The 13,377-nt window shown below is 41.2% G+C and overlaps 2 protein-coding genes across 7 annotated transcripts in view; both read left to right on the top strand.

Annotated features, from left to right (window-relative positions):
* ST6GALNAC5 (ST6 N-acetylgalactosaminide alpha-2,6-sialyltransferase 5) overlaps nt 1-13,377 on the top strand; it is a 415,010-nt gene that overhangs the window by 148,277 nt on the left and 253,356 nt on the right. The window lies entirely within an intron of this gene.
* Nucleotides 1-13,377, top strand: part of ST6GALNAC3 (ST6 N-acetylgalactosaminide alpha-2,6-sialyltransferase 3) — a 285,530-nt gene that overhangs the window by 171,620 nt on the left and 100,533 nt on the right. For all 6 annotated transcript variants that reach the window (XM_082227313.1, XM_082227312.1, XM_082227311.1 and 3 more), the window contains one exon: nt 10,508-10,917. In XM_082227313.1, coding sequence (XP_082083439.1) covers nt 10,508-10,917 — 410 coding nt within the window. The remainder of the gene's footprint in view (nt 1-10,507; nt 10,918-13,377) is intronic.

The following is a 13,377-nucleotide window of genomic DNA, read 5'->3' as shown; positions in this document are numbered from 1 at the left end:
ATCTTATATTTTCTTCACTAGTTTCTTGACCTCCTCACACCTCCCATTTTGTGTTCCAGTTCAAATATTAAATTCAGCAAATCCTTACCCTCTAGCATTTATCCTTACTCCATATATTAACCTATTATTATAAATATCCATTTCCAATAATCAATCCCTAGTTACATTTTCTTAAGCATCTCTTTACCAGTACCACTTATTTTCAATCAAACGTCATTTCAACATTCCTTAATTTTACAGTGCTTCTGCAGGTAATCTTTAAACTTCTTCCAGTCTTCCTCCACCGACTCTTCTCCCTGGTCACGGATTCTGCCAGTCATCTCTGCCAGTTCCATGTAGTCCATAACCTTCATCTGCCATTCTTCCAGGGTGGGTAGCTCCTGGGTCTTCCAATACTTCGCGATGAGTAATCTTGCTGCTGCTGTCGCATACATAAAGAAAGTTCTATCCTTCTTTAACACCAATTGGCTGACAATGCCCAGGAGAAAGGCCTCTGGTTTCTTCAGGAAGGTATATTTAAATACCTTTTTCAATTCATTATATATCATTTCCCAGAAAGCCTTAATCCTTGGGCACGTCCACCAAAGGTGAAAGAATGTACCCTCGGTTTCTTTACACTTCCAACATTTATTATCGGGCAAATGGTAGATTTTTGCAAGCTTGACTGGTGTCATGTACCATCTATAAATCATTTTCATAATATTCTCTCTAAGGGCATTACATGTCGTGAATTTCATACCTGTGGTCCACAACTGTTCCCAGTCCGCAAACATAATGTTATCACCAACGTCCTGTGCCCATTTAATCATAGCCGATTTAACCGTTTCATCCTGCGTATTCCATTTTAACAGCAAGTTATACATCCTTGATAGTATCTTAGTATTGGGATCTAACAATTCTGTTTCCAACTTTGATTTTTCCACCTGGAAGCCGATTTTTCTGTCTAAGTTGTATAGCTCTCTTATTTGAAAATAATGTAGCCAATCTCGCACTCTTTTAGTTTCTCAAAACTCTGCAATTTCAATCTTAATTTGCATTGGGAAGTCTTAAGGGTTCACTCTTAACAGAAAGGCAAGCTAAGCTCCTTTTCTACTTCATTTCAGGGGGTTGGCCATCTCCTAGGGCAGGAGTGGGAATCTGTGCCCCTCTGGATGTTGTTTGACTGTAACTCCCATAATCCCTGAATATTGGCCCTTGCTAACTGGGGCTGATGGGAGCTGGATTCCAACAACACCTGCCCTAGGGAGTAAAAAAGACCCTATCTCAGCAATTTCCAGTCACTGAGATAAGAAAACACATTAAGGTCCATCTAGACAAGCATCCTATTCTCACAGGAGCCAACCAGATCACTATGGAAAGACCTTAAGCAGGACCTAAGTGCAACATCACTCTTTCCACTTCTGGTTCCCAGTATGTGGTATCCAGAGGCATGCTGCAGATGCAGTTACAATCTGCAATGCAACTTTGCTTATTAAAAGTGGGGGTTGTCACTGGAGGGGGTGGTATCCAAAAGGTATTGTTTGTTATGTATGTAAAATATTTATAACTTCCCTTCATCTGTACAGCCACCAGGGGAAGATACAAAAGCTAAGTACACTTGCCGGGTTGCATTGCTCATGGAGGTCAAGTGAGGGATGCAAAATGGATTGCAGTTATTGGGAATTCTGAATAATTGATGTTTGTGCAATGGGGGTTCTGCTGTGTGTTTGCTGCAGATGGGAACATCACATGCATTCTTTGCCCCATTGATACCTAGCTGGCTATTGTTCAGTGGAGGCAAGGCAAAGTCAGCCTGGCATTGGGTCTCCATTGTATAACACACTTTCTAAGAAAGGTTTACATGGTGTATGATGGAAGCATATTGTGCTGCGCGGTGAGATACTAGAGGTGAGAAACTATTTTGGTCCTCTCCTATTGAGAATCATTCACAATTCAGACTATGTTCTAACAGTATGTTCCTTCTCACCATGTACCCATCAGTCACAACTGACATTTCGCCTCCTGGTGTTTTCTGCTGTATGTCAACCAAATATAACTGGCACTGGGAGGAGGGGTGGGAAAGCCTTTTCCCTTTCCTGATTTCTAAAGCGTATTTAATTATGTTACTAATGATCATGTGAAAAGCTCTTGCAATAGGACATTCATCCAATACTACCTACTACTAACTGGACCCAGCACGCTGTACCTAAATAGCACTGAGTATTTTGGAGCAATATTCTTGCAAACAAATTAAAGAAAGTGGCTTAAAAAGCTTTAAGTAGGTGTTTTTGGGAAGTGGCGGCTGTCCCATATTTGAAGGCTGATTGCTCTTTGTTTAGCATACTTAGTACAATTTGATGGAACAGCTTCTTGCTCAAATGGCATATTATTGTTGGCTTTGCCTGAACAGCCGTGCAATGCTAATGAGGGGCAGGTGAGCAACATGGTGGCTTTTAAGATGAATGGCCTCTTGGCTTCCACATGCAACATTTGTTTGGACTGACTCCCAGTTCTCAAACTAATACTGTGCAGCCCAAGAATTATCCAAATGCTGTATGTGAGGGTTTTTGTGTTGGGGGGGGTGTTTTATATCAGTGACTCGGACAATCTCTTTACTTGTTTCCATCATGAGCTAAGGCATTCTGGCAAAATGAGAGATGTTCTAGAAAAGCAATTTATTAAATTTTGAGAGGCAAACAGGATGTGGGAATCTTTATTTTTTATTTTTAGGGGAAAGGGTTGTTTCCCAACTACATGCTTGTCCCAGCAGTCACAGGCAGGTAGTCTATAAAAATAGAAGTCACTCTTCAGATGATGAATAGATGTTGTTTTGCTAAGGTTTGGTAGAAGTCAGCATAGATGGAAGTCCATGACAACTGGGAAAATTCATTCAGCATAGGACTAAACTAATGTAATCTAGATCCATTTCCAAATTCAGTAAGCCTGTGTGTGTGTGTGTGTGTGTGTGTGTGTGTGTGTGTGAATTGGGGGGTCTGGCAGGATAAGAAACCTCAGGTCTTTCTAGTCGGCTCTCAAAACTCACACACCCTCTCCCACGTTTGCCTCTGGTTCCATCCACTTCTGGCAGCCCCCAAAGTTTTCCCCATGAGAAAACGTGGCCCATGGACTAAAAGACAAGGTTCCCTTCTCCTGGGATAGGACATATGTAGGTACTCAGTGGTGCATGCAGCTGTGTGTGTAATCAATAGGACACACCATGTATATTGTACCCTGAATGCTGTGATTTCAGCAAGAGGTTAGAAGCCATGCCAGGCTTGACATTAAATGTGTCTTTGTATTTAGTGTGCTGGTGTTTAATGCAAATAGCAGTCAGGTATAGTGGGTGTGGGTAGCGCCTAATACATTGGATTGCAGCAGGAGGGGAGGTTTAAAATCACTTTTATGTGGATTTGGCTGGAAGCTCCCATTGGTTCCATAGTGGGAATCCCCTCCCCCCACACAAACAGCATAGGGAGGTAGTAAGTGTCTTTCATCAAGATGGCAGAAGGGGAGGGGAGGGTTAGTCCTGGTCATTAGAAACCTCCCCTCCCTGCCCCCCAGCAGCTACAAACATACATTAATGTCACATCTAATTTGGTCCCAAACCACCTTTTTAAGTTATATATGTTGCACTGAGATTTTTAATAGTAGATATTGGTAGATGAATGGCAGTTTCCCAGCAAGATATCACCTTCATTTGGAAACATTTCCACTTGCATTGAAAGCACCAATTATTTAGCTAACATTTTTCCAGCCATAATATTTCTAGTAGACAGATTTGTCAGGTAAGTGTGGACACATTTCCTGACACACCTAAGATAGCATCACATTAAATTTAGGAGTCTATGATGTCACTCCCTGGCATTCAGCGTGGGCTGTGATAATTGAAACTGTTGCTCTAAAAGTAGCCAGATTGAAGTCTGAATATTCTGTAGATATGTGTATTTGTCACTTTACTTTTCAGACCTTTAAGACTGTACTAGAGGCTCTGCTCTCTGTCCTAATCCATGTATGATGTCACATGAGCCATATGTAATGTCACATACAAGACACAGGAACATATTTGTAATGGTGGCTCCATGATGGTGGGACTCTCTCCCAGTACAGAATCACCAAGCACTCTGCCATCTGCTAAATGTCAGGAAGAGAGATTTTTTCTAAAAATTCAGACTAGCTTTTAATAAATGTCCTGCTGTTTTATGCTGTTTATGCAGAAGTTTTAATGCTGCTGCCTCGGTTTAATTGTTGCTCATTTTTTCTGCTTTAAATTTGACTTTTACTTTTTTGTGTTGAACGTTTTTTTTTTATTGCAAGCCACTATGGTTGCAATAGCGAGTATGAATCTGAACTTCAGTAAGATAAAACTTTATCTAACTTATGCTCAACTGAAAAGTCTGTTTCTGCTGCTTGATAATGTCAGTTGCCTTTGCTTTCCCAGTAACAATGGATTTTCCTGATTGTTCAGTTTGCAGGAACTGCTTTGCAAAGGACCGCCATGTCGCACTTGTTCTGGAAACTGAAACCCAGGCTGACAATTTGCTTATTGTTAAATAATTTCCAAGTGTTAAAAGTTTGATGATTCTGAACATTAAATTTTATGAAGACAGGGATGCTTTCTGCAGCGTGAGGCCTGGAGCCAACTTGCTTGCTGTAGTAGGAGGAACAGGGGACTGAAACTCGCACATAAGTAATCAGATCCAGCTTGCGTCTCTGTGTGTATGTGCGTTCATGTTGGTTATAGTTTGTGATTTATATATAGCGCTCCTGAGAGCCACACTAAATTGGAACGTCAGGTTTGTGAACATGCAAGCAAATGCAGCATTGTCTTGCCTTCTAAAATATGCTGAGCATTCTTGCCTACAAAGTCTTTATCCCAGGTTGAGGTCTGTGGAAAGTAACTACATGTGGATGGAAACAGCTTGGCTAATTATTCCTGAAACAGAAGAAAATTAAAATACTTTTTTTTTCTTTTGCTTATAAGACACAGGGAAGCAATAAAAGCAGTGCCAGACAGTTAATGGCTCTTTTGTATCTTTCATTTGAGAGACCTCAAAAGAACATCAGGAAGAATCAAGGCAAATGCTATTCCCACCTGGTATCATTAAACATGTTGCATTCTCCAAAATGGAAAACTCTGATGATATTCTGGAAGAGCTGAAGAATAAATAGCACTAAAATGAAGTATGCATCTCTAGAGCTTTGGTACCTGCATTGTTAGAATCCATGCAAATTGGATAATTAGAAGAGAAGCTCAAATTAGAGGAGTAAATTAATGTGTGGTGTGACTTGTTAATAATTGTGCCTCTCAAACATTAAGAGGATTAATATTGCATTGTTTCTAAATTACAAAAAAAATATCCCATAATTAAGATAGCAACAGAAATGGTTTAATTTTGAATTTTCTGAATGTCCATGATAATTTAATCATAAGGCTCATTTTCTATGCAAAACACAGAACGTTGAAAGACGACTCTGCTACTGAGGAAATGAGGATGGGGCAGATCCCTTTTAATCTTTTGGACCAAATTCATTGTTTATTCTTCTTTTCACAATGGGAATCATGTGTATTCACACCACTGTGTCCATTTGGTAACACACATCAGTAAATACGCAGCAGCTGTTAGAAAATGCTAGTTAGTTTTGCCGATGACCTTTTCCGGTTTGGTTTCTTTCATTATTTAATAGTGTAACCTTTGATTTTGTGGAGCAGCTTCAATGCTAAATGCAAAGGTTTAATAATTGGAATTGCTTCATAAGTGACCTTTATTACATAGCTATCTCTTTGCAAGGGAAATCTCATTGTTTTTCAAGTCCTAATTCACCGTTTTAATTATGCTTTCTATTGACCACAAGCTCTAGTAGAAAATGGAAAGGTCAAACATTCCATTGTTCCTTTACGGATTTAAATGTAAGTTCTCTGCAACTGATACATGTTGCATTAAAAAAATAATAATAGGGTGGGTCTTTTCTATACATATCCAGAGTGAATCAGAGTTGCAGTAGTTCTGCTCAGCAGCATGGTTTTGCAGTCAAACAAGATGACAGGAAGACATTCAAAGACATCTCAGTATCTTAGTGTTGCATTTTGAACAGATACAACGATTCCTGGAGGATCAGAGCTTTTCAAGGGAGGGATTTAGCTCTTGAAAAGTTGGCTTGCTTCAGTGTTGGTATTAGGGAAAGTAGGAGCAATAACATGGGGTTCACAAGGAGAGGGGGGCATTCTGATCTGTCCTGCTGAGGGGCTGCGTGTTCTTGTTATTACATGCATGCAAGCCAAAATTCATTTCTGTAAGAGCGGTCCAAACAAGCAAGTGTATGCAATAGCTGATTATTGTGCATGAACAGCTATGCTGGTCATATTTTTCAGAGTGGTTTTTAGGCATCATTTAATATGAGTAATACTTCCAGAAATATTTCCTTGGACTTTGCATTATGGACAATGGCTGCTTGAACATTTTCTTGCCTCCCCCTTTTCACTAGAAATCATTGTTCATTTTAGAAGCTGCAGGGGGGAATTATTATGATGCAACCAATTCCAGAATTTCAGTTTTATGTAATGTTACCATTGTGCTAATGAGAAGCTGGCATGTAGGGTGTCAGGTGTGAGGCTGATAAAGACATGCCTGCAAAGGAGCCTTAAAGTGCACTCAAATTGTTCCATGGCTAGTATGGCTTGCAAATGGGAAAAAATAAACTTGGTGTCAAATGTAAAGCCCACTGGGACATTGCTGCACTTGGGAGCTCCCTATTGGCAACCCCCAAGTGCATCCGATGCCTGTCCAAAGTGGGGTTTGAATCAATTTCAGCTGAAAACTCTGCTGGGATTGACTGCACTCAGGAATTGCACAGTCAGATCTCACCAGGTTTTGCAGTAAGCACTAATCAGCTGCAAGCCACTTTCAGCAGGAATTTTCCTTGGCGGGGAGTGGGGAACCCTGGCAGCTTGTGTTTAAATGCAACTCCAAAGGAAGAAAGCAAAGAATTGGGAGTGCACTCTCAATTATTTCCTTTGAAGTTGGGTGTCAAGTGATTGACAGCTGAGTGGTCCTGCCCATCTATTAAGATGACAGATTCTGCCCCCATCTCTGCTATAACATTTTGCTATAGTCATTTTGGCTTTGACCGCCAACTCATGGAAAATGTTATAGATGGTACCTGACTTAAGTCATAGTCAGGGTAAACTCACTGAAAACAATGGACAGAAGTTAGTCACTGCCATTGATTACAGTGGGTGTGCTCCGAATATGACTCAGTTAATTATCACCTTATGTGAATATAAATTTGTATATGAATTCTCTACAATTGGGGCATAACATTAATTCCTCCAGGGAGAATATATGTCCGTTGTATCCTAAGATACTGCGCAAGAGTTCAACTAGGAACACTCACTCAATTTTATGGAGATTTTCCTGCTTCTAGGAGCAATAGAAAGGTAGCCTTCAGAACATATTTCATTTAAGTTACTACTTTGCATCATTTAAGTGATGAGCATCAATATGGCGGTCCCATTTGGCAGGTACAGCCTTTGGGTATATTAAAAAATAGTGCTTAATTTGATATCCTCAAGTATCTCATGACAGTCTTGCTTGTATGAAGCTGCCAGGGTGTACTATCGATCACAGATGGTTCATGCAAGAAACATCAATATTGAGAAAAAGCTCTGAAAAAGCCATTGTAGATTGAGTCATGATTATAAACAGATAAACGTAGTAAACTTATTAAAAACATCAGTTTGTAAACAGGCCATATTAATCCACATTGTGCTCAAAATCCTCTGGCAGAATCACTATTCTACACCAGTCCCACTGACATTATTATTGCTCATCAGTTTTGTAGCAACAGATGGTGGTGATGGCACAGCTGTGCAAATCCTGAAGTCAAGACACCAAACAAGCAAACCTAGAGAGGGTCAAATAATAAAACCAACAGCAGATCCAGTAGGGTGTGACAGATATTTAAGGTGGCAAAAGCTTTAATCTAGAAGGCTTCTAAAGCAATTGGATGGTGAGTAATAAAGGCTTGAACTGAATTTATTTTGATGGCAATAGGTGCTCTTTAAAAATGGATTTCCTTTTATCCAGTTAATGATGTTTGACCTAAAGCATATACAAACAACAATTCCATTTCTTGTATATTTTGGCAGTGTGTGTGTAGATCACATGTGAGTACACACCCACTCTCTTCTTGGTGTTTGCAAACACAAGTTTGACCCCAGAAGATGCCGTTGAACCAGACCAACCTTTCTACTTCATCACTCTCAGTTGCAAAAATCCCTTCTTAGGTGGTACATGACTCCACAGATTGCTGAGATAGATTTTACAAAATGATAACCACAAGACAATATAAAGGGGAAAGGCAATGTTCCAATAGGTTGATTTGTTACATTCCATATGAACATTTTTTTTAAAAGGAAAATGAACAGTGAAGAACAACCAAGCAAGCATACAGAAACCCATTCTTCCATAAGGAGGCCTTTTTCCTTCAGTGTTTTTTATGTTGCTCTTTCTTCTTAGCAATTGTTGTGGGAAGTGAGGGACAAGACAGGAAACTTCTGTGTGGATCCAACATACTGCTGATGCAATGGTTCCATCAGGACAAATATTTCTGCTTTTGCAATAGAATGTTTTGCCATTCTGCTCCTTCTGCTCCTCCTAAATCCATTTTAGGCATTTCTCCAACCCAATGGAGCAGATTTAGGGAGGGCACCTGGGGAAGGGAAGAATGGGGGAAGTCCCATTGTGCAAATGGAAATGCTTGCACAGACAGCATGCATTAGTAGACAACCATCCTCTGTAGTTTTGCTGACAGGATCATGCTCATTGGCACAACTTGTTGGTAGTTGAATCCACTTAAGCTCCAGCAGGTCCATGGCCAGCCCAACCCTGCCCTCTTCCCACCCCTGATAGACCAGCTCCCACCTACAAGGAAACTTATTGTGGTAGCTTCCACCTATCCACAGTTTAGTGGGACAGAGTCAGGTGCTTCACAGTGGAATGCTCTGCAATTTTCTTAGCCATCGTTTAATGGCTTAGCATTATGCACAAAAACAGCCAATAGCTAACAAGGTATGTTTTTCAAATGATTCATAATTACCATGTCATTATGAAATACTTAAATTCAGAGATAACACAGACACTACAATATTGACAAGATGTACCTGGGCAGCAGTATGATTAGATGACAAAAATGATTCCGGCAGTGGCAAATTACTTTGCTCCATTTATTATTAAAGACCCTAATGACCGTAATAGATCTTTTCCTCACAGAGCTAATAATAAATAGCTTTTATATCTCTAGAATGTATTACCTCTGTACGCATATTTTTTTTTATCAATATTGTCAAGCCAGTACAGTTTCCGCAGAGACCACCTTGACCAAAAAGCAACTTTTCTACCAAAAACACATTACATACCTTCAGTTCTAGACCTTTAAAAAATGAAGGGGGGGGGAGGCATCTTGTGCAGCATAATGCAAACAATTATTATCTAGTTGACTTAAAATTGCAGAGGGCAGAGATTACATTTTATTCAATGTTCAGTGATAATATAAGCAGGAGAAAGTCTCCCTGATGGCTTTGTTGTCATCCTGTTATTAAACAGCTTCACTTGCTTTGCCACGTGGGAGTTGACTCCTTTTCTCCTCGCTGCCACTGTGTTGTACTTTCCCTCTCTATTTTCTTTACAGCACTCTTCCAACCAGACACCATGAGTGCAAATGCATATTATCTAACAACAGCATGTAATCATGTTAGTCTTCTAATAATCATGTCTGCATTCTAATGGGCTAGGTAAAATTATTTGCCTCAAATCCTCCACAGGGTTCTAGCATTTATAATCCTCTCATTCTCTCTCTCTCTCTCTCTCTCTCTCTCTCTCTCTCTGTATGTATGTATATATATGCTACAATTGCTGAACTTCCAAAGTTCTCACTTCCACCCTGCACTTTTCTGGTTGCACAGATTTTAGCTGCATAACTGACATGCTCCAGCATGGAATCTCACAGAACCTCATTCCTGCCCTGGCTTTAATAGTTCCATGGGTATTTTATTGACTACCTTTCTGAGTTTTAATCCCAGACTTTCCCCCCGGCCTGTCTCAACTTCTTTTCCTCCTCTTTGACTAATTGGTACATGAGAATGGGCTTTTCCAATGGTGGTTTCCCATCTGTGGATGCCTTCCCTAGAGAAATATGCCTGGTGCCATCATGGTAAGTTTTTTGGGGCCAGGCAATGACATTGTATGTACTATGAGACTCTTAACCTCAACTCTCTTTAGTTTCTGTAGTGTTGGTACTGATCCAGCGACAGAGAAGCTAAGCATTGACAAATCAGTATCAGTGTTGGTCTTAGAATGCTCTGCCCTTGAATCACCTGAAATGTTGGTTGATTTGTTTCTGGTGCCATGCAGGCACTGGGTTAGGTAACATGCCTTGTCACATGATGAGGCAGGAGCATAGATTTCTGGGAAGTGGCCTGTCCCAGAAACTGACAGTTTATTTTTGTTCTCTTCTCTTCCTCCCTCACCAGCCTCTACAACTGGACTGTGACCTGTGTGCCATCATTTCAAATTCAGGTCAGATGTCTGAACAGAAAGTAGGATTTGAAATTGACCAGTCCTCCTGTATCTGGAGGATGAACAATGCTCCCACCAAGGGCTATGAAGAAGATGTTGGGAAGCGGACCACCGTGAGAGTCGTCTCCCACACCAGTGTTCCCCTTCTGCTTAAGAATCCCGAATATTTTTTCAAGGAAACCAACAGCACAGTTTATGTCATCTGGGGACCTTTTAGAAACATGAGGAAGGATGGCAGTGGCATTGTGTACAACATGCTGAAGAAGACTGTGGACAGCTACCCTGGGGCAAAAATCTATGTGACCACAGAGAAGCGCATGAGTTACTGTGATGAAGTATTTAAGAAGGAAACGGGAAAAGACAGGTAAGTCCTGCCTGGCAGATTGAAAACTTATACCAATGTTGAAAACAGATTTGCCGTTGTTGAGTTGTTTACTGTACATGCCCACAATTACCGTATTTTTCTCTCTATAACACGCAGATTTTTTTCTCCGAAAAAGGAAGGGGAAATGTCTGTGCATGTTATTGAGCGAATGTGTGGTCCCTGGAGCCGACGGGTCCGAGTGGATGCAAAAATCAGGCAAAAATCAAATCGCGTCTCGGAGAAGGGAAACCTGAAAAGAGGAAGCGGCTGCTTTCCTGCATTCTGCCTCAGGGTCTTACTGCCCACCCTCCTCTGTTTCATTGCTGTGTTTCCTCAAACGGAACAAAGAGCAGGGAAAGCCCCTCCCCTCCAGGCAAGCAGAGGGGAAAGCAGAGCGTCCTTCCTTCTAATTCCTCTCCTTGCTCCGGTGCTGCTGCTGCTGCGTCTAGGGACTCGCAGGCAGCCGGAAAACATACAGGGGGGGGGGAGAGAGAGGGAGAGAGAGAGAGAGAGAGAGAGAGAGAGAGAGAGAGAGAGAGAGAGAGAAAGCTGGCTGGCTTGTGTGGGTGGGTGGGGAAAAACTTTTGCCTTCCTTTCCTCACGTTATAGCCCTCTCCTGCATTCTTAGCCAGCTGCTTCTCTGCACACCCCTCTTGTGCTCCTTGTCCCTTCTGTGTTTTTCCTTCCCTCTCCACTTAAAATGTGGTTACAAAGCATGGATCCACATGGATCCTCAGGATCTTTGCGTCAGATCACATAGCATGTCCATGGCTACAGCCTGCCCCCCCCAAAAAAAAATCACGCACCCACTGTTGCCTGGGGCTGCAATGGTGCAAAAACGTGGTTAGAAAGCATGGATCCACATGGGTCCTCAGGATCTTTGCATTGCATCACTCCAAATTCACCATCAGATCACATAGCATGTCCATGGCTACAGCCTGCCCCCCCAAAAAAAAATCACGCACCCACTGTTGCCTGGGGCTGCAATGGTGCAAAAACGTGGTTACAAAGCATGGATCCACATGGATCCTCAGGATCTTTGCATTGGGTCACCCCAAATTCACCATCAGATCACATGTCTGTGGCCACAGCATGAAGCACAAAAATGATACATCCACTGTTTCATTCAGAATGTTTTTCCCCTTGTTTTCCTCCTCTAAAAACGATTTGCGTGTTATGGTCAGGTGCGTGTTATAGAGCGAAAAATACGGTAAGTAATTTGCTGAAGGCCATTGAAATGTGTCCATTGCAGGGACAGGACTCAAACTCATGATTTTTGGATCAAAGTCAGTGCTGTCCACTAGGCCATGTTGACTCTTTTGCCATGTTCCATATGTTATACTTTCAGCTCCTCACTCCATTGAGAGGCCTTGAATGTGACAGTGAAGTGTGTTCTGAATCTGAGCCACTGGGTAAGCTGTCAAAGAATAACTTAGCTCCATATGTGAGGGGAAATGGCTGTGTGTGCCTTGCCAAACCTTTAGACATTTGTTCACTCTATCGGTTTCAGACTCTCAATTTTTCTTACTTTTGTTACTTAAGCTAGATATTGTAGTTTCCTCAGAGAAACAACAGCCCTCACTTCCGTTGTTGCTTTAAACAGTGCACTGATTTTGCTGCAAACCAAGTTACAGGGAAGCCAAATGCCACTCCTATAGTAAAGGTAAAGATAAAGGGACCCCTGACCATTAGGTCCCGTCACAGACGACTTTGGTGTTGCGGTGCTCATCTCGCTTTACTGTAGCACCCTGCTTGTGGTTAACGCTTAGCTGGAATGAAATATTCAACGCAGCAACAGAGAAATTAAAATAATAATTTATTTGTCAGACAAATAAATAAGAGGCACAGTGGTATATGGTTACCAAGCTCTGGCCTGGCCTCCTGCCATTATGGCCAGCACTTATATTCCCTTAATCCAGCCCCCTTTGCTCCTCCTGTGGCTGCCTCTGTTCAATCAGCCTGGTTGGATTTCCTATTGGCTGATTGCTATAATTAATTCTAAGAGATACACCCATATCCTCCTGTCCTTATATGGAACACAAAGAGCTATATATTGTTTCATCTATAAATGACAAATAAGTAGTAATATATCTTACATGTGTCTCTTGCCTTCCTTGCCCTCCAAAACAGATGGTTAATAATTTTCATCTTAAACATATGTCAAGGATCTTGAGTTTCACATCAACATTGAAAGATCTCCTTCATTTGAAGGTTTCCAAACAAATGCCTGACCACTATATATCAGGACTGCTCGGACGGCGTCTTCCTGTCTGGCAGGGGGGGCTAGGCTGATGGCTGACTATATGAAATCTAGCATTTCTTAAATCTTTTGCATAATTACATTTAAGACAATATATTTAATACATAACATAGGTAGCCTTTTAAAAGGATAAACTTCCTCAAAGTAAAAAGGAAGAAACAGTTTACAGCCTCATTTCCATGTGCTCTTGGCCTTTTGTC

This window comes from Podarcis vaucheri, assembly GCF_965113315.1.
Source record: "Podarcis vaucheri genome assembly, chromosome: 6".
In the NCBI taxonomy this organism is placed as follows: domain Eukaryota; kingdom Metazoa; phylum Chordata; class Lepidosauria; order Squamata; family Lacertidae; genus Podarcis; species Podarcis vaucheri.
Note: the sequence above shows the minus strand (reverse complement) of the source record. Positions and strands in the feature narration are given on the sequence as shown.